Here is a 27,261-nt window from a genome sequence, read left to right as displayed (position 1 = left end):
ATTTTAAGTACGCGCTCCCACGAACCTCGTTCCTACGGCGGGATTACCAGTCCAGGCTAAATCCCCCGCAATATAAACTCATAGAATGTCGTCGGGATTACCAATACAAGTTAAACCTCTTGCAACGAAAACTACCCTTATAAGTTCGGATCTGAATTACCAGTCTAGGCTAAATTCAGACCCAAATTGGATTACCCGTCTGAGCTAAACCCATTCCAGCACACATATTCTTCGGGAGGCTAGATCACTTTACAAGTTCATGTCTGTTAATTCGTATTTTCCCTTTCTAAAGAGCACACTCCCGTGAACCTCCTTTCTTACAGTGGGATTACCAATCCACGTTAAATCCCCTATAACAAAATATGCTCTAATGAGCTCGGATCTGAATTACCAATCCAGGCTAAATTCAGACCCTAATCGGAGTACCCGTCCGAGCTAAATCCATTTACACATATTCTTCGGGAGGGCTATATAGGGATTGGATCACCCATTCGGGCTAGATCCTTTTTTCCGTCAATTCCTTTTTAAGAGAATCTATCGAGTATCCTTTTTATTCAACTGGGGTATTTAATCCCCTTTCCATCCATTTATATCCATGTCTCATAATATCATTCATGTTTTCATGGCAACAATTCACTTATAATACATGAAACATCAAGACACATACATGGTAGAAATGAAATATTTACATTTCACATTATATCAAGGCATTAGAGATATCATACAATGTCACATTCATTATGCACTTACTAATCATGTATCATTATTCTCTTGAATTTCATGCATCATTGTTTCATATCATATTTTAACATCATGAACTCATTCCATTACCTTTCAATGTATTCACTCATGCCATTCATACAATGACAATAAGGGATTTTTAATTTAAACAAGCATTGCATTATTATTGACACACAAACTTACCTCGATTCTGAGTACAGCTAATTATTTCGAATTAGTCCTTAACCTCGTTCAACCTCGTTCTAAGCCCGAATCTTTTTTTGTTTATCTAACATTACAAATATGCCTCATTTATTAATCACATTATTCAAGTGGGTCCATAAATCATACTTTTATAAATTTTCATTTTGACCCCTAAAGTTTCATTTATTTACACTTTGGCCCCTAGGCTCGTAAAATGATTTTTATTCAATTTCCTTGCATTTTAAGCCTAGAAAAATCATTTTCATAACTATACCAGCCCCCAATTTCCACTAAATCACCCTTTTATTGTAACGCCCCCACGCCCGAAACCATCGCCGGAGTCGAGCTTGAGGGGTTACCGAACATAATTTATCAAATTAAGAACTTCAAATCATTTGTTTCTACATTCACAGCTTTCTAACTACCCGCGTCACAGTTACAAGAAAAATCATATCTCGAGTTACGAAACTCGAAATCAAGATCCTTAAATTTTCCCTAAATCTAGACTCATATATCTATTTACTAATTTTTTTCTAGAATTTTTTGTTGGGCCAATTAGTACAGTTTATTAGTTAAATTCTCCCCTGTTTCAGGGTTCGACTGCTCTGACATCTGTGTATTACGAATCAGATATCTCTCTATACAGAATTTGAATGACTACGAGGTTTGTTTTTCTTAAAACTAGACTCAATAAGGAATCTTTAAATATAAAGAAAAACTTCTAATTATTTTTTTAAAATTTATTATGAATTTTTAAAGTCAGAACAGGGGATCCAGAAATCACTCTGGCCCTGTTTCACAAAAGTTTAAATGTCTCATAAAATATAATTTATATGCCTGTTTTGTTCAATCCATATGAAAATAGACTCATTAAGCTTCAATTTCATAACTTACTCATTATTTAGTTTCATTTATACTATTTTTAGTGATTTTTCAAATTCATGTCATTGCTGCAGCAATATTCTGTTTTAAGGCAAGTTTCATCTTTCCATGAATTTTTATGAACTAGATAACCTATTAAACTTCCATAATATCAAACATGATCTAAATTAGCCATCACCATGCCTTATCAATATCAAACATTTTCTCAACCAAACATGGCCTTATCATAAAATTATTTACACAAAATAAGTATATTGCTATACATGCCATACTTAAGTTTTACAAGCCATTTACCCAGATGAAAGTCCTTTGGATAGTGTGATCGAACCTTCGACCCGTCCCGATTCCCGAGCTGGCTTGTTCAAAACTACAGTAAATAAAGAGGAGGGAGTAAGCATAAATGCTTAGTAAGTTCATATGTAAATAACAAGTAACATAATAATAGAAATATACCAAACAACTTTAGCATGGTATCACCAAAACATATATCACATTTCTAAACATCATTCATCATCTTACCACCTTATCGTTGTTGTATCTAATTTCAACCCGAGGGTTAAGAACATACCTGTCCAAAGTGTCCATTTCACAACACTTACCAAAACGTCACTTGCATCTTAAGTGTTCTTCCATTTCACTAGAAATTTCACCCGTTGAACACATCGGAATACAACTCGGATACACAGATAATTTGCACATAAGTGCCTCATATGTAATCAAGAAATCATGTAACCTGCCCCTAAGTGAACTCGGACTCAACTCAACGAGCTCGGGCGTTCGCATCCATAAGTGAACTCGGACTCAACTCAACGAGTTCGGACATTTGCATCCATAAGTGAACTCGGACTCAACTCAACGAGTTCGGATGCTCAACCATCCTAGTGACATGTCACTTGTATCCTAATCTATTCCTAAGGTTCAAACGGGCGTTTTCCTCGATCACACATCTTTGCCATCTTCCACGGAATATCGAAATTGATACTTCGGTGATAGTTCATACTCATCAAGTAATTCACATAATCACATATTATTCAACAATAACCACAAAGCATAATATTTCATGATAATAATTAGCATCATATCATATAAACAACATTAAATTGCTTAAAATGACAATTATGTTACTACATTTACACATGAACTTACCTTGGTACCAAAATATAAAGATTTTGCAATTTAGTCCATAATCTTTTCTTTTCCTCGATCGCGACTTGAATCTCGTTTCTCTTGATCTATAATGCCAAATTAATCTTATTTAATACATACATTCATCAAAACAGCATTTAATACGAACTTTTGAAAAATTACACTTTTGCCCCTAAACTTTTGCATAATTACACTTTTGCCCCTAGGCTCAGGAATTAAACTTTATTCCTTATTCTTATGTTTTATAACATGCTGATCACTTTTCCCTTCTATGGCAACATCAAATTCTCTCTCTAACATATACTTGTGACTATTAGGTATTTTTGCCAATTAAGCCCTTTTACTCGTTTTCACTCAAAACCGAGTAGCACAAGTTGTCTAGCATAATTTAAAACTTCATATTCTATCATAAAACATCAAAATACACAAATTTCACCTATGGGTATTTTTCCAAATATAAACCCTAGGTTGAATTATTGCTAACATAAGCTTAATCGAGCTACCGGGATTCCAAAAACGTAAAGAACATTAAAAACGAGGCTTGGAATCACTTACTATAGAGCTTGGAAGCTTGAAACAAACCCTAGCTATGGAGAACCCTTGAAATTTCGGCCTAATGAAGAAGATGGACAAAAATTGGCTTTTAATTTTGTTTTTAATTCATTTTAATAACTAAATGACCAAAATACCCTTACTACTAAACTTTCCAAAAATTCCTTCCATGTCCTAATTTTGTCCATGAACTTAAAATTGGTCAAATTTCTATTTAAGACCTCCTCATTAATATTCCAAAACAATTTCATACTAAAAACTTCTAGAATGCAAGTTTTGCAGCTTATTCGATTTAGTCCCTACTTTCAATTTAAGCACTTTAGGCATAGAATTTCATCACGAAATTTTCACACAATCATGCAATCATATCATAATCATCAAAATAATTATAAAATAATTATTTCTATCTCGGATTTGTGGTCACGAAACCACTATTCCGATTAAGCCCTAATTCAGGATATTACATTTATGACCAATTTTATAACTTTTGCAAAACGGTCATTTCGGATGTTTTCATCAAAAATCACTTAGTAAAAGTTATTCCTCTAACCATAAACATGCATAATCTACCATTAAACCTCAAAATTCCAGCATATCACTCATGGGTAAATTTTTAAACATAAACTCTAGCTCAAAATAATGGTAGAAATAGGTAAATCAAGTTACCGGGACTTCAAAAATGTAAAGAACATTAAAAACAGGGCTCGGGATCACTTAAAAATGAGCTTGGAAGCTTGAATCAAACCCTAGCCATGGATCCATGGTATTTTCGGCTGGATGAAGAAGATGGGCATGAATTTTGGCTTATTTTCCCTTTTTATTATTTTAATTACTAAAAGACCAAAATGCCCTTAACTTAAAAATATTCTATTTCACCCATTTCATTTCTATTTTTGTCCAAAAAATTAATCAATGGTCTAATTACCATACAAGGGCCTCCAATATAAAATTTCATATCAATTGGGCACCTCTAGAACTCAACTTTTGCAATTTTTACAAATTAGTCCTTTTGACCAAATTGAGTGCCCAAACGTCAAAATTTTTGAATGAGATTTTCACAAAAATAAAAATGAATTTCATTACGTTGAATTTGGGGTCCTAAAACTACTATTCCGACTAGGCCCTATGTCAGGATGTTACAGAGATCGTCAAGTGATCCCACGAATATAGGAGTCTTGCAGGTGCTTTACAATATATAGTGTTAAATTGACCTGATATTGCCTATGCCGTGAATCGAGTGTGCCAATTCATGCATGCTCTAACTATTATGCATCTGGTTGCCTTAAAACAAGTTTTATGGTATTTACATGGTACTATTGATTTCAGGCTTATTTTTCGACCCTCTGACAGATTGTCCTTAGTGGGCTATGCCGATGCCAACTGGGAGTTAGATTTTGATGATCGACGATCAACAACAGGGTATTATGTGTATTTTGGACATACACATGTCTCCTGGTCATCAAAAAAGCAACAAATAGTGTCACGATCTACAACTGAGGCGAAGTATCGAAGTTTGGCTGCCGCTACCAGTGATGTTACTTGGTTAATTTCGTTGTTGCAAGAACTACAGTTATGTTCAGCTGATTTACCTGATATTTGGTGTGATAGTTCGAGTGCTATGACTGTTGCAGCTAATCCTGTTCTTCACTCTAAATTCAAACATTTTGAGCTTGATCTCTTTTTTGTTCGCGAAAAAGTTGCTAGCGGATCACTTGTTGTTGGTGAAGTTCCAGCTTGTGATCAAGTGGCTGACATACTCACCAAACCTCTATCTGTCTCTTCCTTTGTGCATTTTCAAAATTGCCTTCAGATTTTACCTGTGGAGAAGTTGGGAGAATGTTAAGTGTATAAGGAAGGTCTTCAATTGTTAGCTAATTGTTAGTCTGTTAGTTTGTTATACTCTAGCTGTTATGCAATTGCTGAATTGTTAGCAGTAGTTAACTCATTCAAAGTCCTATATATATATTTGTAATTGTTCACATGAAAGAACAGATATCAATTCAATTCTCAATATCATTTTTTGAATTACATTTTAAGCATTCATCAATTCATTTCTTGATTTACCTTTGGTAGTATTAGTTATTCTAGCAGTGACTAGTATCTGCATGTAAGTTATCATCAGACGAATCGTGGCGTTGGACGAATGGTATTTGTAGGCGAACTGCATTTAGTGGAAGCTATGTTTTCATGCACTCTGAAAGATCATGCCAATGGAAGGTTCTATATGTGAGAATAAGTTTTGGCTATCTGCAGGCTTGTTTCAAGGGCAAATATGTGTTCATATCCTCCAATATTTAGTGTTGTATGGGCTTGTTAGATGATGTTTGATAAGCCCATCAGTGGGCTTGATTATAACCTAATTGCTATAATGTATGTTCTGTTAGTGATCTTGGAAACTTTGGGAAAAGATATTTGTTTATGTGTGGAACTCACTAAACTCATTATGAACTTACTTGTCTTCCTCTTTTTTCTTTTAGGTACTTTAGGTCAGTTGTGTTCATGAAAGGACTCCGCCAGATTGTCACCATCTTGTGAGCTTTCCTTTGTTCTTCTGTAACATGTACATATCAAGCAATTCTCATATTTATGTACCTCATGTATAAGTTTGAATAAAATCAAACTTTATTGATTCGCACCCTTGTTCAGATGTTATGTAAATCTTCATATTGTTAATGAACCTTATGTCTCATTATATTTCACTGAAAGGCAAAGTGTAACACTTGTATTCGCCAAATATCATTAAACATGTTCTCTATTTCTTATTCCTTTTATATTTATGATATCAAAACCTCAAACTTCTTTCTTGCAAAAAAACATTACCAACTCTTCTCCTTTCCTCTGATTTTGATTCGAATTTATTGTTAGCCAAACATTCTTTTTAAGTTCTTTGGCTGATACCTCCTTTTCAGGAAATCCTTTTAAATGAAATCTTTAAGTACTGATTTAGGAGTACAATTGTCTTTTTGGTAACATTATAGTTCGTTGGCTGACTCGTGGGACTTGAGGTGTTACAAGAGTGCTTAAGTTGAAATGCTTGTAATCACCAAAGCATGAATATAAAGTCGTCTATATTACGGGGCAATATGAGGATGGAGAATTTTTTTTTTAATAATTTTGATTTTAAAATGCTTAAACAATTATTTTGTAGCTAAATTAATAGGGTGATGAGGATAAATTAGAATCACCTAACTTAAATTGCTTGTAATCACCTATTTTAAACCAAAAGCCAGCCGAGAATCAAGGAATACATTTTCATAGTATTTTGATTTTAAATTGCTTAAATAATGATTTTTTAGTTAAATTATTGGGAAGAAAGAGGATAAAAAAATGAAAATAATCTCAACAGCTGAAGTTGAACTAATAGTAAGTAGCTAAGTATGAATTAAGAAATACTTTTTGATATTATTATGATGACTTTGATATTAAAAGAATTTTTTGCAGGAAGAAAAAATATAAAAAATCGCCTAAACAAGAACGAAATCACTTATATTATAGGTCATGTGATCCCTGAATTTTTCCCTACTGCTTTTTCCTCTGTACATATTTTATAAAAATATCACCCAATTATGTTTGCGTTCATCCTTTTTAGTTACTTAATATTATAATTTTTTTAATTCAGGTGTTATTCTATTTTGGTCCCCATTGTTAAATTGATAATAGTAAGCATTCTTGTAATTGGTATGATAATACATTTAGTCCTCAATACTTACATATTCTATCGATTTGGTCTTAATTTTAAATAATTCAATAAATTTAATTTTTTACATTTACAAATTTTATCAATTTGATCCTCAAGCATCCTCGCTTTGTTCAACCTGTAATTTGATTAGGAGAAATGGATATACAGGCTTTGAAGAGCTTACAGTTACTTTCCGAGCTTCATTTTATGCCATTCATAACATGTTTCGCTTGCGGGGATAAGCAACAATCATGTTTCAATGCTTTATTTTGAAAGACTAAAACATATAAATCTAGCAAGCTTCCAGCCTTCCTCCATTGGAGAGAGGCAATATTAACCGAAAAAGAAACAGGAGGAACACTTTGTGCTTTCAAAATGGCTCTCAGATGAAGTAAAACCCAGCCAGAGAAAATGAGCACAAATAATAAACAAAAGCAGTAGCATACAACATAATTACCATGTTTAAAAATCTACTTCATATCTGAAAACAGAAAATACAAACATCAGTATAATAAATAGATGTTGTCTTTACGTCAAATTAAATCCATCAACCCACCCCATTTTAAAAAGCTGTATTATCACATACATCCATGAATTAAATTAAATGTTAGGATTTGTAAATTTATTGAATTAAGATCAAATTGATAGAATTTGTAAATATGAAGGGTAAATTTGTTGAATTATTTATAATTAAGATCAATTTGATAAAATATGTAAGAACAAATGTTTTTGTTATCAATTTAACAGTAGATGACCAAAACAAGAACAAATACAAACGTTAATACCCAAATTGAAAATTTTTAAAATTGAGTGACCAAAACAAAAACACAAACATAATTGGGTGACCACCTTATTAATATTATCATAGATTAATCATTAATTAATTCAACGTTAATTTAGTCCATGAAATTATTTAGTAGTCTAAACTAAAATCACAATAACAAAATAAAACAGACGGGTATTTAAGTATTTTAATTTTTAATAAATAATTTTTTATATTTTTAAATTGAACTTTTTAAAATAATAAAAATATAAACTGCTCTTCTTCTTTTTTCTCATGTGTTCTTTTACCAATATCTACATTAATGGATCTTAATGTTGGAGGACTTAGTAAATTTTAATATATATATATATATATGAGTTTAATGAGATTTTTTTTAATTAAAATTTTTATGAGATTAACGAGAACTTTTAAAAATTAAAAAAAAAAGTTTACTTATAACTTTCAAAAAAATTAAAAGATATAAAGAAATTTTTTAAAAATTTTGAAGGGTCAATTACAATTTTTTAAAAAATTTAAGATAAATGAAATCATTTCAAAATTTTGAAGGACCTAATTAAATTTGTTTAAAAATTTCAAGAGAACTAAAATTTTTTCAAAAAATTGAGAGGCCAAGGCTCTCTTGGTCACCATCATTATATTTATGATCCACCTTTCAATAACTTGGTACATATTTTTATACAACAATAAGGATAATAGTGAAAAAAATAAGAATAATATAATTTGAATTTGTATTAAATAAGTGTATGATATAAAAATAATAAATATTAATGAAAATGAAGAGAAAATGGATTAACCCAAAAATAAACAGAAATAGGGTATCTTCAACAATGATGGGACAATTTGATTGTGAGATAATTTCCATGAAATTGAACCCATGTCCACCAGAAAATGAAGCCTTCTCTTCTCTCCACAAACAGGTTTTCTTGATATAACTTTTTATTACTACTCATCCTTAAAACTCTAAAATTGACTTTTAAACACACAAAATTTTATTTATTTTTTGTTGTAACGATAACATTCTCCACTAAACTAAAACTTAATGGTAATAATAAATAATTAAGTTAAGGCATGTTTCTTTGATTTCTAAGGGTGGACACCTTAAATTTCGAAATAAAAACACAAAAAAATAAAAAAAAAAATGGTTATCCATTAGCCTTTGTATTTCTTTTTTTTTATATATATATTTGGAGAGAAAAATAAAATAAAATTCAATTATTTACCAGAGTCAAATACTTGAATCCGCTTAAGTTGACTTCGAATTCCTTCTCAATAATTAAAACAGTTTGGGTCAGATGTTGAATGGAACATATTTGTATTAGGAGACATTAAAAGTTGGGGTAGCATCAAATAGTTTCCCTTCACCACAATTCTCATCATCCCATATACGTGTCTACCCATTCAATGTATATTCAAAAGCCACCTCATAATTAGGTTATATTGAAACGAAATAATAGTTTATGAGGATTGACCTTGCCATAATTTAAACTAAATGTGCACCATAAGTCTCATTATTTGTATCATAAATAAATAAATAAATTTTGAGGAATGAGGTTTAGTGACTTTGCTAATGCTCAAATGTAAATGTTAAGTTGTGATTGTGAGCATAATGTTGGGGTGGAGGCAAATTACAAATAACACCAACGAATCTTCTTCACTGCTGTGGATTGTTGAACTTCAAACTTTCTCTCTGCTTTTTAAAATAATATTAGCTCCATAAGAAAAAAGTTGAAATAAATCATTTTATATATTTGCAGACAAATGATGATGAATTTCTCTAGTGGATGTAATCAAAATTTTCAGCCTTTTTCTTTTTCTTTTATTTATTTGTAGTGGATGGTGTGTTCCGCAGAAGAAAAAGAAAAGTTGGCATTCATCTTACATACTACACCTATCAATATTAGTTAATTAAATGAATGGACAATCTTTACTTTTCAACCAAAACTAATTGGATCTTTTAGAAGAAAGGATTAATATATAGTAGGGATGAAATGGCTTAACCCAGATGGTGCCTCATTCATTAAAATAAATCTGGCTTATTTTAGAACCTAATGCTCCATCATTTGCCATTATAAGAACAGATTGGCGCTGCACTAATATTAATATATAAATTTTGGGGTTAGTTGATCAGCAATCCATTTCTCTTGAATTAAACTATATATCTGACTTCTTCTTAAACTATTCAACCCTAACCTTGCTTCCATTTTCATCTCACCCCATTCTTTTCAGACTAATAAATCCAAAGTCATCCATTTTTTTTTATTTTCAACAAAATCTGCACTTGCAACATTCTTCTATTCATATCCTCAGGGGGGAAACGCCTTTCAACTTCTATCTCTAATATTTATATATCATTCAATGAGTTTGAATTTCTTTCTTTGGTTTTTGTAGGATATAAATTTGACTGACTCACCAATCCATTGTGCATATACGTATATATATTTTCCTTAATTTACTATTACTATTTTTATATAAGCTAAATACTTTGTTCATTTATTTCTTTAAAAAGAACACTCTCTCAAAACAAATCTTAGTTTTTATTTATGGCCTACGGTCGTGATTTTTCAACAATATTATTTGATTTTTCTTTTTGTTTTTAATTTCAATCCACTCCGTTTCCTCTTAATTTTTAATTTTAAATTGTGTTCTAATATATATAAGATTTATCAAGATAAGTATACTGTCAAATCTATTGAAAACTATTATCGAAAGTCTTTATCATGATAGAGTATAATGATGATATTTGTAACATTGGACTCCAAGATAAAACATTTGAGATTTGTCATTTTGTACATCACTAATGCGGTGGGACTCTCGGTAATGGTTTCTTAGTTGACTAGAGTTCATTATTATCACTAGACTAGTTCGATGATGACGAGAATAAGATACAATTTTCAGCGGTTAATCATGGTGATGCATCTCTAATTTATTTTTAAATTATTCTAATATTGTTGTTACCTCTAATTAATTTCTCTCTCTTTTTTTTTAATTACTCTACAAATATTACATTTATGCATCAATTTGTGGATTGTACTATGTATGTTTTTATTATTCATGATTTCTATTAATCATCAAATATTAATTTTCCTAAAAATACTACTAAACCACTGACTTGTATTGTTATAACATATTAAAATAATAAATAAATAAAAACTAGATTCTTAATTTGTTTTTAATTTCACTTGCAGCCATAACTTTGTTTCTTCACAAGTTGGAGGGTGAGGAAGTAATAAGAATAAGGAAATGTTAAATGCTGACCCCATTAATTCATGAATAAACTTAGACTAAAAGGATTTAGCCTTTCCTGAAATAAAGATTTTTTAATAATAAAAGTAGACAACGGTAATGCTGATCCCATTAGTTCATCCATAAACCGAAAAGCATTAATGAAAAGTGACTTTTTGCTATAAAAAAATCACTTTATAGTTAGATTTAAATATAATTATATTTCTGTAATATATTCTGATTTAAGTTCAAAAAATTATTTTTATATAATAATCTAATAGATTTCAATTTTAGTACATATATTTTATTTCTAAAATATAATCATTAAATTTATTTAAATAACCTAGAAATTTCATTTATAAACATACTTTCCTCCTAATTACTTAATGTTTATTATAAATTTAATTAAGTTACATCTATTTTATTATTGATTATTTATAGTTGGTCAATGATCAATTGAAACAATAAAGAGCATATGTTTTACATTTGAAAGAGAATAATCTAATAAATAAATATGGAATGTTAAAGTAATTAGATAAGATCGCATGTATATAAAATTTTTTTTTGTTAATTTTTTTAATAATCGTAATATTAATTTTTTTTTGGATTATCATACAATATGATGATTTGATTTTAAATTCTTTAATTGTTTAGAGAAATTTTTTAAAGTGAAACTAATAACTTTTATGATAACTAATAGATTTTTTAAATTTTCAAATTATGCAATTATATAATTACAAAATATATTACTAAACATGATATAAAAAAATTAAAATAGTAAATGCATCCCATCAATGAAACATGCATATGACTTAAAATTTTTTGTAATTTTTATAATTACTGTCTAATAATTATAATTTTATTGTCCAAACACATCTTAAATTTTTATATCGAGTAATAAAAAGATTATATGTGGATATTATTATAATATAACAACTAAATGTAATTTAAAATTAAAAAGCTTTTTTTCTGACGAAAATGGTTTGAAAATGCAGCCAATTTTTTAGAATAAAATTGATTTCTAAACAAACTAAATCAAAGGTGATCAGCTTTTGTAAATCTATTAAACCACAGCAGAATAATGAATAAAAATATTAAAATATAAGAAAAATGAAGTCCATTGACTATAAAATTACCAAAGTCAAAACTGTATTAATTGTGTGAACAACTCAGCTCTAACACAAGTTGCAATTTTAAAAATTCAACTCAATTTATTTATTTTCCTTTTAATAGAAACACAATCAAATCGAATCCATAGAAGAAAGGAATTTAGTTATGTTTTCTTTATTATTATTATTATTATTATTATTATTATTATTATTATTTAAACTCAATAAAGTGTTTTTTGTTTTTTACTTTTAATCCTATTTGTTTCACTGCTCTTAATCCTTCTATTTCCTGCTAAATGTCTCTACCAATTTTATATCTATTCGCTTTAAATGCTTTTTTAATATCATATTTCCTACATTAACATTTTTTTGTCAGTTATTAACATTTTTTTTAATTTAATATTAAGTTTTTTTACAATTTGATATCTAAATTTGTTAAATATTAAACAAATTATTTTAAAACACTAGCATACTAATTTTTTTAATGAAGGGATAGAAATAGTTAATTTATGACCAAGATGCAAAATTTACTGACAATAAAGGCTAAGATTATTGTGATTATTAGGTGGGAAGGATTCAAGGATGGCATGCTTAAATCAAGATATGGTTTTCATAAAACCTTCAATTCCAAAATTCTTCTCTTTTTATTTTTAGTATTATAGTTATTTTGTGTTCAAAAATTGGGCTTTGATATATGGATATTAAAAAAGAAAATAAGAATTTTAAAAAAAACCTAAATTAAATTAAATTAAAAGTAAATGACCATTTAAGATTATTATTTTCTCTCTCATAATATTTTATTTACAATTTTTATTTGTAATATTAAATACTTGATATATAAACTAACATCTTTAGTGTGTATATATATGCTAAAATTATAAATGTGTGATTATATGGTATGCATTTTATAGATTTATATTATATATACGCCAAAGAGTTATATATATTAAAATTATGTTTATAATAATAAATCTAAAAATTACTTGTAAACCTTCAAGCCATTTTGTTTCTTATCTTTTGTTTTGCTCATGACGGTACCAGCTTTCAGGTTGGCTATTGTCCACATTTTTCCCTCTCCCACCAACTCTTTTCTTTTTTTTTTTTCAGTTTGCAAATCTACTTTATGGATATCTTTATTATATTTACAAGTTATGATAGATAGATGACAATGTCTGTTGTTCATTAAAATTCCACCGGTAAACAATAGTTTTTTTTGGAAAGTGGGTGGCTCTTCGTCAATTTCATAATTTGTTTCTATGTTGAGAATATTTAAAAATAATAAATGATTTCATGAATCGATTTGGACTTGTGTTTGCTTAAGTTTTATATGATTTTTTTATTTGTTTTTTCATTATTTAATAAGTCTTCAATTTCAGAAGTTTTTTTCTGCTCTTGTAACATGGTTTTTAGCCTTACTTATGCATGTAATCTTAGTTTTACAAGTGATTTTTGGGATGGTTTTATTGTCGTCCTCTATAGTTTGGTGAATGTTCGATTCTTTTGTCGATTTTTGCTCGCCATTTTGGACCATCCAAGGTTGATTTTCTTATCATGTTTAGTGCTTGCAATCGCTCCAGATATGTTGCGCTTGAGTTGTGACAAAGCCAATTGTCAACGTGTCAGAATGTTCTATTAATGTTGAGGTTAAAGCCTTTGCTGTATTGATGGAGTTTGTTCTTCAATGTTTGTTATTTTTTTCTCTGAATTATATGGTTCCATTCATTGAATGAATTAATGAATTTACCTTTAAAAAAAACTAATAAACGCAATGAGGAGTAGTTATAGTTATAATCAACACCATAAGCATAAATGTTACCAACATTCATTGACCCTTAACTCGGTTAGTATCAATATTATTATCAATGTAGAAAAGACATGGCTTTGAGCGCGTTGAAGCACATTTGTCCTTCTATTTAAAGGTTGAGAGAGATTATGAATAATTTTAAACTTTATATAAAAAAAAAAAGATAAATGAGATAATCTCCCCTCTACTTTGCTACAATGTCTACTATAAATACTATATACCTAAATTTTGTAAACAAATCCTTTTTTGTACTACATAAATTATAAATTTAATCAATCAAATTAATATATATTTATTATTTTCATATTATATTTAAGGGTAAATTACACCATTAGTCACTAAACTATAGGCAAGTTTTCATTTTGGCCACTTAACTAAAAAAGTTACAATTTAGTTATTAAACTATTCAAAACTTTTCATTTAAGTTACTCTACTATTAAAATTGATGTTATATGGCTTTCTCTGTTCATACTACTTGCACAAGTCAAAAGCTCTCTTTCCCCTTCTCTTATACAGTTCAATTTTTTTTCATGAAACATCTTTGGACATTATGAATCTAAAAACCAAAATTCAAATAGTTTTTTCTTCGATTTATAACACTAACCATCAAATTGACTTGAATCTAAGGTATGTTCTTTTACTCATCGATGGATATTGATTCACCATGCCAATAATCGAATCATTGCTTGGAGTTTGTTGGTGAAAATTAAAAAGAAAAAAAGCTTAACAACTTAGTGAGTTAAATAAAAACTTTTGAATAGTTTAATGATTTAAATGAAAATTTTTAAATAATTTAGAGACTAAAAGGTAACTTTTTTTTAATTAAGTAGCCAAAACAAAAATTTATCCATAACTTAGTGACTAATAGTATAGTTTTCCCTCTATTTAAATACGAATATACGAAAACTAAAGTAAAATATTTTAAGTGAAAGATATGATAAAAAGTTTACATGTTTTAATTTAATTGATTAGGCTTAGAATTTATACCATCAAAAGGAGTTTCTGTAACAATATTTAAATATTTAAACTTTTGGTTGATAAATTAATTTAGTTAAAAAATAATTAAATATTTTATTTTTATAAAATAAATTATATTAGTATGTGGGATGTTTTTATATTTTTATTTAAAATCAACAAAAGGGAATGTATAATAAGATTTGAATCTAGGAAGAAGACCGTACAGGTTTCGTTTCGAATCTTGGTGGACTCTAGAGGAATCTTGTGAGGCGGAGATTAGAAAGCTATGGGAGGAAAGTTCCGGCTCTTTCTTAAATCACATGGTGAATCTTACTAAGGGCTTGAAAGTTTGGGTAGGCAAGATCAGGCATAAAAGAAATCGGGAGGTGAATCGACTTAATAGGAGGTTGGAAGAATTAAATTGTGAAGAGAGATCGGAGGAGAATTTGGGTAAAATTGTCGAGGTCAAACTCCATCTAAATATGGAGATAGATAGAAAAGAGAGGTATTGGGAACAACATGCTCGTGCTAATTGGCTGAAAATGGGTGATAAAAATACTGCATTATTCCATAAGTACACATCCTAGAGAAGGCATGTTAACCAGATTTGAGGTCTACAAAGATCTGACGGCTCTCTTGCTATGGATAGTAGGGAGGTGGAGCCCGTTGCTAAGGGGTATTTTTTTGATCATTTTATGTCTAGAGGAATAGGGAATATGTATCACATACTTTTTAGGGTGCATTCGTGTATTTCAGAAAGCATGAATCGAATTTTGTTGGCCACTTATGCTGGGGGAGAAATTATTGAGGTGTTAAAAGGAATGGGGCCTACAAAAGCTTCAGGTATTGATGGTTTCCCGGCAATTTTCTACCAGAAGTACTGGCACATCATTGGTAAGGATACTTGTGACTTTTGTTGAGATATCCTTAATAATGGCAATTCTTTGGGAGAAATAAATAGGACTCAATTGGTGTTGCTTCCTAAAACTGCTAATCCTACCAATTTGAAAAATTATCGCCCCATTAGTTTGTGTACTATTATTTATAAGATTATCGCCAAAACAGTGGCTAATTGACTTCAAGATGGGTGTATTGATGATGCTCAAAGTGCGTTCGTTCCCGATAGACTTATTCCGATAATGTCTTACTTGCTTATGAAGCTTTTCATGCTTTTAAGAATAAAAGAGCTGGTAGAAAAGGTTTCATGGCCTTAAAATTAGACATGAGTAAGGCCTACGATAGAGTGGAGTAGCCTTTCATTAGAGGGATCATGACTAAAATGGGTTTTGCAAGTAGGTTTATCAATTTTATCCTCAAATGTGTCAATTCGGTCCAGTATTCTATTTTAATAAATGGAAAGGAAGGGTCAAGTTTTAGGTCTTCTAGGGGTTTGCGCTAAGGGGATACTTTAAGTCCCTATTTATTTCTATTTTGTGGAAAAGGGCTTTTTGCGTTAATGAGACTTGCAAGTCAAGAAGGAAAATTTTTGGGAGCTAAGGTATGTAGATCAACTCCACCTATAACCCATCTCATGTTCGCTGATGACTGTATATTGTTTGGGGAGGCTTCAAATAGAGGAATCTGTGTGCTAAAGGATATTCTTGAAGAATATGAGTCTTGCTCGGGCAGTGTGTTAATAACAACGGTGTTTTTTAGTTCGAATGTGGAGGATCAAGATAAGAATTTGGTTTTCCAGATTCTTAATGTTCGGTGTTCGACAAATCCAGAGAATTACCTTGGTCTTCCTAATACGATGGGTCGAAAGAAAAAATGGCTTTCCAAAATTTGAAAGATCAATTGAAGCAAAGGATCAACAATTGGAGTCTAAGGCACATTTCACAGGGGGGTTGAGAGGTTTTTATAAAAGCTATTTTGCAAGCACTTCCTACCTACACTATGGATTCTTTCCTTTTACCAAGATTGTTATGTTTAGAATTGGAAAATATCATGAGGTCATTTTGATGGAGGAAAAAAGAAGGAAAGCGAGGCATGCATTAGTGTGATTGGAAGTCCTTATGCGCGCTTAAGGAAGAATGTGGTATGGGTTTCTGTAATTTGAATTATTTTAATATCGCTTTATTGGCTAAATAGGGTTGGCGTTAGTTACGTAATCCTAACTTTTTACTAGCGCATACTTTAAAAGCCAAATATTATAAAGAGTTTGATTTTTTAAACTCCAGGTTGGGAAATTTACCTTCCTTTACTTGGCGGAGCATTTAGGCTGCTAAGGGACTTCTCTTGAAGGGGCTAGGCAGAAGGCTAGGAAATGGCAGACTAGTCTCAATTTGGGAAGACGCATGGATCCCTGGAAATGATGAATTCAGAATACAGAACACGAATGTCAATATGAGTGTTCTAAGAGTTGTTGATTTAATTGATGCTAACGCTAAAAAATGGAAATCTGAGTTGATCTATAATACCTTTTCGGAGTAGGACGTAGAGAGGATTCTCTGTATTCCCTTGTCGTTGAATGAGCACGACGACTTTGTCATTTGGTGTGGTGAGTTGACTGGGGAATTTTTGGTTCGGAGTAGACATAAACTCCTTTTACATGATGATCAGAATGACATATAGGAAAATTACAATCAATTTTACAAAAAAATTTGTGGAATCTAGATCTACCCTCTAAAATAAATATTACAATTTGGCGATTTCGCGAAACTTTCTTCCTGCTTTTAGTAATCTACACTACCGGAGATTGAGGGGTTCTGCCACTTGTAGTCGGTGCCAAAATGAAGTGGAAATGAGGGAACATTTGTTCCGCGAGTGTCCTACAGTAAAGGAAACATTGGAGTCCTTGAGTATAAGCTGGTCTCGTTCAGTTGAAATTACTGATTTCAGAGAGTGGTTAAAACTTATTTTTGAATCCAGATCTACGGCTATTTGCAGAGTCATAGTATGTACACCATGGGCGATTTGGACTTCCAAAAACAGATATATCCATGAAGGTGAAGTTAAAACGGGTGCTCAAATCGCGGTTTTTGTAAAAAAATTTATACAGGAACTAGATGGGTTAAGAACATCTATCACTGTTGAGCGGCTTTGTGTAGTGAGGTCAGTTACTCCAGAAGGAACGAGACTTAAAATTAATTTTGACGCCGCTTTCAACAAACATAAAAAAGAATTGTGTTCTGGGTTAGTTATCCGAAATGCTAAAGCGGATGTTCTTTTTTTAAAAACAGTAATGAATTCAAACATACCGTCTGTCTTTGTTGCAGAAGCGGTGGCTTATTTTCAAGCGATGCAACTTAGCATACACCTTGGTTTGAGGGAGGTAAAGATCGAGGGGGATTCGCGGTCGGTGATTCGTAAACTACAAAAGGAGCAAGAGGATAGATCTGAGATTACTGCGTTTATTAAGGACTCTAAAAGCCTAAGTTTAGGTTTTCAGACTTGTGTTTTCCTTTTTACAAATAGAAAAGCTAATAAGGTTGCGCATATAATTGCATCTGAAGGAATAATAATGAGGAAATCAACTTATCTGGAGAATTTGGTACCGCCTGGAGCGACGGGTCTAGTGGCTGAGGACCGAAGGAGGATGGAGAACATGGGAGAACTGAGAGGACGGAGGGTTGACGAAGAAGAAGAAATTGGTTTTTGAAATCTAACTTTTGAAAGAGCATTAAAGAAAGGTGAAGTACTCAAGAAAGTTTTTGGGGGGCTTTTGAAACGGTTAGCTGATGATTTGATGGATGATAATTAATTTTTAATGTTTGTTGCTTTCAAGGGGGTTTATTTATTGGTTTCCAGCTGGAGCAAGAAGGCTTTAGAGTATCCCTTTTGACGTTTTTTTTGCTGGTTAGAGTATTTTGGGCTGTTTCTTGATTTTATTGTGTGTTTTGGGTTTGTCTTGGGTTTTTCTTTGGGTTGTTTTGTTAAGACTTTGTTTTGTCATTCGTTGTCTGTTTGTGTTGAGTTTGTTTTGGTTTTTGTTTATTTGGTTTCGTCTTGGTCATTGTATTGTTTGGGTTTGTTTTGTTTTGGCCCAGTTTCAATATAACTAGTGAGTTTCATTCAAAAAAAAAAAAAAAGAGATTTGAATCTAGGATGTATTTAATTTTACTATTTTAATCAAAATATTTTTTTAATTTTGGGTAAACTATTCAGATAACTATCCAAGTCTTAGCAATCTCCTGGTTTGGTCACCAAATTTTTTTGTGAATCTAGTTACTTCAATTAGATCAATTGTAACTTTTATTCACTCTATTATTAAAATACTTTTGGTCACAACATAAAATGCTGATATGGTTGAATATAATAACAAATTTAATTCTTAACATTTTATATATTTTGTTAATTTAATCTTAATTCTAAAAATTTAATAAATTTAACATATAACATGTAATGTTTACACATTATGTCAAATTGATTCTGATTTTAAAAATTCATAGAAATAAGAGTAGAGGTACTTAAGCTTGGAGTTAATAATTTGGAACTATATTTGTAGGGCATATATAGGACAATCTTATGAGCCTTGGCCACTAGGCGTATTCAAATGGTTGGTTCGGTTATTAACTAAATTGAATTACTATTAACCAAATTATCCAAAATGTAAAAATTTTTAACCACTAATTGAATCGAAATTTTTTCAAATATAATAACTTAACCGGTATATTTCAGTTAATCAAATTATCGAAATTTATATATTTTTGTCTTTTAATTAAAATAAGTATAAAATATATAAAAAAAATATGTTGCTAATATTCATTTTTTTAATAGTTCAATATATTATTTATTTTGGTTATTTCGATTAATTCAATTAATTATCTGATTTTAAAGCAAATTAATCTTATAACTGAAATTTAAAAAAATTATCAATCAATTTTCAATCAAATTAAATTCAATCACTATCTAATTAATTTAATTAAATCAATTCCATCAATTAATTTAATTTTAACCAACAACACCTCAACTGCACATAGACGCCACTATTAAACAATTAACTCACGCCTGCGACTTGGACCTGTTGCCAAATCAAACTCCACTATCAATTTCTAAAAGGAAACCGCAGGCAGGCTCCAACAATCAAAATCAAACTCGAAAATAAACAAAGCTTTATTTTTAATGTAACTTTTTAGTTAATGAAAATTAAAATTTTTTTATTTTTATTTGTTTTATTTATGTATTTTTTAAATATTTTTAATTTTGAAACTTTTATGTATTTTTAATTAAAATTTTATGATTTTCTAAAATTAGGATTGAATTGATATAATGTGTAAACATTGTGGGTTAATTTTATTAAATTTTTAGAATTAGGAACAAATTGATAGAAAATATTAAAAGCTAACTTTGTTATTATGTCTAGCCATATTAATATTTCATGTGTTGGCCAAAGATATTTTAACGTGGAGAGATTAAAAATTACAATTAATCTAACTAAAGTGACTAAATTAACAACAACGAAATTGTGACCAAAACAAGAATGCATTAAAACTTGGGAAATTATCTAAATAGTATAATCTTTAATTTTTATATAAATTTTTAATAATTATATTTTTAAGCTAACTATACAATTGTTCCCAAATTATATCACATTTCTCATTAGGCACCTAAAATTTTATTGGAGGTAAAAATAATACATAAAATATAAATTCCATCTTATTTTACCATAAAAAGTGTACAACATTTAATAAAAATATATCATGTGTTACATTTTTATTAAATAATATTATGTTTTAGAGTAAAATAAGATGAAGTTGATAGTTTAAATGTAATTTATGAGGAAAAGACCTACAATTGAAATAACTTAACAATTTTTCATTTAAGCATATTTTTTACATGGAAATTTTCTCATCCTATATATTGTTTTCTTGGGAGGCATTTAGGCTATTTCCCTAATAAATGTCATTAGTGATTACCAAACTTTGCTGCCCTTTAATTAGGCTGCTTTAGGTTTAATTTTGTTCTTATCCTAATTTGTCAGAGTATAAGGGAAATTTTTTCAATAATATTTTTTTTTGTATTGTACAAGTAAAATATTAATATTCACACATATAATAGGGATATATCCACATTAAACATCAAAGAGAATTCATTATTTCCCTTTAGTTTTTTTTATTTAAATTTTGAATCATAAAAATATAGCTGATTAATTTAGAAATTCAAAAAGTCAGACTAAATTGTAATAAAAAAATAAGTAGTCAAATGGCATATGGAAAGCACACATCTGTGAGCTGACCGGCCATCGCCAGTGATACCAACAGTTTACCGGTTAACCCATCGGATAGTTGTGTGCTTTCCATATGCCAACGGCTTTAATGGCGCAAAGCAACCTCTAAAGTCTAAATAAATAAAAAAATCCCCCAATATGAGAATAGAGAAGCAAAACCAAAGGCAAAGCACCTCTCAATTTCACTCATTTGACAATTGAAATCTGTGGTATGGCCAAATCCGTGTTGAAGTCAAAGCCACCATTTTGCTCTTCCTTTCCCTTTCCCTTTCCCTTTCCCTTCATCTCATCTCTTCTGTTTTGAGCTTTCACCCTCTCTCGACCCCCAAATCTCACAAGCCACATCGGAAAAATTCTTCTTTGGTTAAAGGGGTTTGCTTGTTTCTCGTCCTCAGCATACAAAGCTGCTCTCTTATTGTTGATATGGGGGCTCAAGGCTGCTGGGCTATGGTTATTATTCTTGGGTTGTTGTTGCAACCTCAGTTTCTCAGCTCTCAAAACCTGACATGCAATCAAAAGGACTGGACTGCTCTCCGGTATTTCATGGGCAATTTGACAAAAACACTTGAAGGTTGGACGACAAATTCCTCTGCTGATTGTTGTGACTGGGAAGGCATAACCTGTGATCCTCCATCTGCTGGTAGAGTAATCAAGTTGGAACTGCCCAATAAAAGGTTATCAGGCAAATTATCTGATTCTTTGTATGGTTTGGATCAGCTTAAAACTCTCAATCTTTCCCACAATTTCCTTAAAGATTCATTGCCACTTTCTTTGTTTCATATGCCGAATTTAGAGCAACTTGACTTGAGCTATAATGACTTCTCTGGACTAATCCCAGAAAGCATCAATCTGCCTTCAATTCGAAGTCTTAACATCTCTGCCAATTCCTTGAAGGGTTCCCTTCCTTCCCATATATGTGTTAACTCCACTGGAATTGGGTTCCTTAGTTTGGCAGTGAACTATTTCTCTGGTAATATTTCACCAGGGCTTGGAAAATGTTCTTCCTTGGAGGAACTGTATCTTGGCACAAATCAACTCACTGGTGTGGTGACTGAAGACATCTTTGAGCTTCAAAATTTGAGACGTCTGGGGCTTCAAGATAACAACTTGGGTGGGAAACTTAGTCCTGGTATTGCTAATCTCTCTAATCTTGTTCGTTTAGATATTTCTTCAAATAATTTTTCTGGAGAGATCCCGGATGTGTTTAGTGAGCTAAAGAGATTTCAGTATCTTATAGCAAATTCAAATAACTTTAGTGGTGGAATTCCCAGTTCACTGTCCAATTCTCCAACCGTTAGTTTGCTGAATTTGAGGAATAATTCATTGGAGGGTTCTATATATCTTAATTGCTCTGCTATGGTTACTTTGAATTCTCTGGATTTGGCTACCAATAAGTTCACTGGGCCTGTGCCTGATAATCTTCCCTTATGCAGACAATTGCAAGATGTCAACCTTGCCCGCAATAATTTCAGTGGCCAAATCCCTGAGAGCTTCAAACAATTCCATAGCCTCTCTTATCTTTCCCTCTCGAATTCGAGCCTCCATAATCTTTCCTCTGCTCTTCAAATTCTGCAGCAGTGTAGGAACCTAACTGCTTTGGTTCTCACCTTGAATTTCCCTGGTGAAACATTACCTGATGATCCTAATCTGCACTTTGAAAAGTTGAAGGTTCTTGTTATTGCAAGCTGTCAACTTAGAGGTTCAATTCCCCAATGGTTGAGCAAGATTTCTGCATTGCAGTTGTTGGATTTGTCATGGAACCATCTGAATGGAGCACTTCCGCCATGGTTGGGAAGCTATAGGGATCTGTTTTACTTGGACTTATCGAACAATTCGTTTACTGGAGAGATCCCTAAGAGTTTAACTGAATTACCGAGCCTCATTCATGGAAATATCTCACTGGAGGAACCTTCACCAGATTTCCCTTTCTTCATGAAAAGGAATGAAAGTGCGAGGGGATTGCAGTATAATCAAATTTGGAGTTTTCCACCAACACTTGAACTTGGTCACAACTTTCTTAGTGGACCAGTTTGGCCTGAGTTCGGGAATCTGAAAAAGCTTATTGTTTTTGATTTGAAATTCAATAATCTCTCTGGACCGATTCCGGAAAATTTGTCTGAGATGAGCAGCTTGGAGATTCTGGATCTATCACATAATGACTTAACTGGGACCATACCACCTTCACTGGAAAGTCTCAGTTTTCTGTCTATCTTTAATGTTGCCTACAATCGACTTTATGGGAAGATTCCTTCTGGAGGTCAATTTCAGACATTCCCGAATTCAAGCTTTGAAGGAAACAATCTTTGTGGTGATCATCGGTTCAGTTGTCAAGATAATACAAGTGAACATGTGTCTCCAAAAAGATCAAGAAGGAACAAAGATATCATCATTGGAATGGTTGTTGGAATCATATTTGGGACAGCCCTTTTGATTGGCCTTATGTATTTGTTTGTTCTGCGTACACATAAACGCAACGAGGTCGATCCCGAGAAAGAGGAGCCTGACACCAATGATAAAAATTTAGAAGAACTCAGTTCAAGGCTAGTGGTGCTCTTCCAAAATTGGGAATCCTACAAGGAGCTTTGCATTGATGACCTTTTGGAATCAACCAACAATTTTGACCAAGCAAATATCATCGGTTGTGGTGGTTTTGGTCTGGTTTATAGAGGCACTCTCCCAGATGGTCGTAAGGTTGCCATTAAACGGCTTTCTGGTGATTGTGGTCAGATGGATAGAGAATTCCGTGCTGAAGTTGAAGCACTTTCAAGAGCTCAGCATCCAAATCTTGTCCATCTACAAGGATATTGCATGCATAAAAATGATAGGCTCTTAATATATTCTTACATGGAGAATGGTAGCTTGGACTATTGGTTGCATGAGAAGGTTGATGGATCATCCTTGCTTGGTTGGGAAACAAGGCTGAAAATTGCACAAGGGGCAGCTAGGGGTCTAGCTTATTTGCACCAGTCATGTGAGCCTCATATTCTTCACAGAGATATAAAGTCAAGTAACATTCTTTTAGATGAGAATTTTAAAGCTCACTTGGCCGATTTTGGTCTTGCAAGGCTCATACTTCCCTATGATACCCATGTCACCACTGATCTGGTAGGAACATTAGGCTACATTCCTCCTGAGTACGGACAAGCTTCAGTTGCAACCTATAAAGGTGATGTGTACAGTTTCGGGGTAGTGCTTTTGGAGCTTCTGACCGGAAAAAGGCCCATGGATATGTGCAAGCCAAAAGGTACCCGGGATTTGATCTCTTGGGTGATTCGCATGAAGATGGAAAACAAGGAGAGTGAGGTTTTTGACCCGTTTATCTATGGCAAGCAGCATGATAAGGAAATGTTGCGGGTTCTTGAAATCGCATGCCTTTGTTTAAACGAAAGCCCTAAAATTAGGCCTACAACGCAGCAGCTAGTTTATTGGCTTGACAAAGTGACATCGTTATCTAGTGTTTGAACGCAACTACATGAAACTCCGGTTGTACAGCTAGAAGCAGCAGCAGAAAATTGGTAGTTTTTCATAGTAATGTCATCCTGTTGTAAATATTACTCCAGATATGTGGTGTATCAGATTCTGCTGCTCTCCAACATGGAGAACTCTGACAGAAAGCAACAAGCATTTTTATGATTCACTTTGTAAGTTTTCACAATCGAACAACAAAATGTTTGTTTCCAAACATGTAAAATACATATAATTCTTTTGTATGTAATGGTGATACGAAATGTGAAGATTTTTTTTCCATTGAATGTTATGCCTTCTTTTGCTGTTTTGCATGGTCCTAAGCTTTCCTACTTGGTGTATTTGTCGTAATGGTTTGTTGGTAAGGAAAACTTGGTTGTTGGGTTAAGTTAGAATATAAGGTTGAAATGACGTGGGGCTGCATCCATTACAATCAACCATTTGACATTAATAAGCAGCAATTACTTGGTCAAAAGTTGGGAAATACTTGAATTAAAGAAATTTTTGGGTCCACTGTAGGCTTCTGAAGACAAATTTTGGTAAAATGTTTATAGCTGACTAAGGGCCAACTTGTTCTTTTTTTTTTATGTCATTTTCAGGTTTGACTATGTGGCCAAACCTAATTAAAATTCCCTTATATAAAACTTTTAATGCATAATATTTTTTTTCTCTCTAACTTTACAATAAATTTTTTTTCATCTTTTAGCTTTTGAACTTGTATTTCTTTTTATCAGATCAATCCAAAATAGATGGAAAAGTTAGCGTTTATTAACTTTGCTAGTGTGGCATATATGTGGATTGCCATATATATACCATGTTAGTATTTAATTAATTTTTTAAAATTTAAAAATTATTAAGAAAATATATTTTATACTTTTTAAATAATCTTAATGTTTTTTAATTTTTAAAAATAATTTATATATTTTTTAATTTTTAAAGTTTTAAAAAATTAATTAAATACCAACGTGGCATTCACGAGTATGCCATGTTAAGAAAGTTAAAAGAAGGTTAATTTTTCTTCCATTTTAGGTGATTTAACAAAAAAGCAAATTTAAAAGTTAAAAAAAGCGAAAAATTAAATAGAAAGTTAAAATAATTTTTTTATAAAGTTGGGGGCCAAATAAATTATTATGACAATTTTAAAATATTAAATGATTAAATTTCAAAGGGAAAAAAATATAATTACATTAAATTGTTAATAAATCAAATGAAAGTGGGCCGGCGAATAGTTTAGAGTATGAGGTAATAGTTCCAAAATTATTAAAATAGGAAAGGGTGGCGGCTCAATTCGGGCAGGGGGCTTGCCTTTTGCCATCAAGGTGTTGAATTCTCTTTTGGGTCAAGTTGGTTCGTTCTTGCATCTGTTTCTTTTCACAAATCATAGTTTAGCCGAAGCAAAATTAAAAAGAAAAGAGAAAACCAACAGAAACTAAAATAGGAAAAAAAAATTGTTAGATTGCCACACATTCACGATATGCACGAAAAATATTTATATAAATAAATTTATATGTGTTCTTAGTTGAAATGAAAAAGTTGAGATAATATTATAATATTTTAGTTGAAATTATCTATTTGTCGCTAGTGTTGTCCAATAAAGTAAGTGGTTAGCCATTAAATGTGCTCAATTTCCATGAGGAAAAATACTCTCAACATATTGTCTAAGAGATAGAGGTGAATAACCACCACATTACACCTCATAAATTTTATTATATTAATGTTTTTTAGGTTTATCAAAATATAAAAAAAAAACATAAATACTTTTAAAATAATATTTATTATTTTGTAAAGAAATAAATTTTAGCAATTTTATAGGTTAATGATTGAAATTAACTCAATCAAACACATTATAATAATAACTAAACCTATTATTATATTAATTAGCAACGCAGTTATGGAAAATATGAGTTGGGAGTTTAGTTTTTATATTATTCTGCCAATATTAATTTTGAAAATGAAAGAAATTGTGATATTTGCATGTTAGATATGTATGACTGACTATAATTTATTTTAATGAATTTTTTAGTTATAGTTTTCCTCCATTCTTTATTTATTTTAATATTCTTTTCCTGGGATTTTTTTATCATATATTTGTAATTAAATTTTTTATAAAAAAAAAAAGAAGGTTGTGCTTTCGGTTCCATTAATAGACTGAAGTTAAGCCCTGCATATCTAATCTCTCTTATCAAAAACAGCTATTTATCTAGTGATTTTCAAATAAGTATAAACATTTTTATTCTTCAAACAATTCAGCAATACTAACATTTCCATTACTATATTAATTTATTATAAATTTTTTGAGTAAAACTAACCATTTATATAAATTTATGTATTTATATAGCACAACCACTGTGTATATGAATTTCTATAAAACAGTTTATATTTAAATAAAATTGTATATTTTGTTCCTACAGAAAATTACCATTGAATTATGTTTTATAAAAAATAACTATTTATATTTTATTTTCATTCTTTGTGTTAGACTGATCTACATTTCAACTATCATTTGATCCAATAACAAAATCGTTTTCATAAAAAGAAAAATTCAAAATTTAGTCTTTGGTGGTATGT

The 27,261-nt window shown here is 31.0% G+C and overlaps 1 protein-coding gene across 1 annotated transcript; it reads left to right on the top strand.

Moving 5' to 3' along the window:
* The first annotated feature begins 21,263 nt into the window (after window positions 1-21,263).
* Window positions 21,264-24,980, top strand: LOC107887465 (phytosulfokine receptor 1). The gene has a single exon (XM_016811728.2). It carries the CDS (start codon window positions 21,652-21,654, stop codon window positions 24,688-24,690), a length of 3,039 nt encoding a protein of 1,012 aa, XP_016667217.1. The 5' UTR covers window positions 21,264-21,651; the 3' UTR covers window positions 24,691-24,980.
* The last annotated feature ends 2,281 nt before the right edge of the window (window positions 24,981-27,261 follow it).

Source organism: Gossypium hirsutum, chromosome A03 (genome assembly GCF_007990345.1).
Source record: "Gossypium hirsutum isolate 1008001.06 chromosome A03, Gossypium_hirsutum_v2.1, whole genome shotgun sequence".
In the NCBI taxonomy this organism is placed as follows: domain Eukaryota; kingdom Viridiplantae; phylum Streptophyta; class Magnoliopsida; order Malvales; family Malvaceae; genus Gossypium; species Gossypium hirsutum.
The sequence above is the reverse complement of the archived record's forward strand: the minus strand, read 5'-3'. Positions and strand labels throughout refer to the sequence as shown.

Bases quoted from the DNA above. Each gene is read 5' to 3' on its own strand.
- LOC107887465 (XM_016811728.2), top strand. From the start codon at position 21,652: ATGGGGGCTCAAGGCTGCTGGGCTATGGTTATTATTCTTGGGTTGTTG.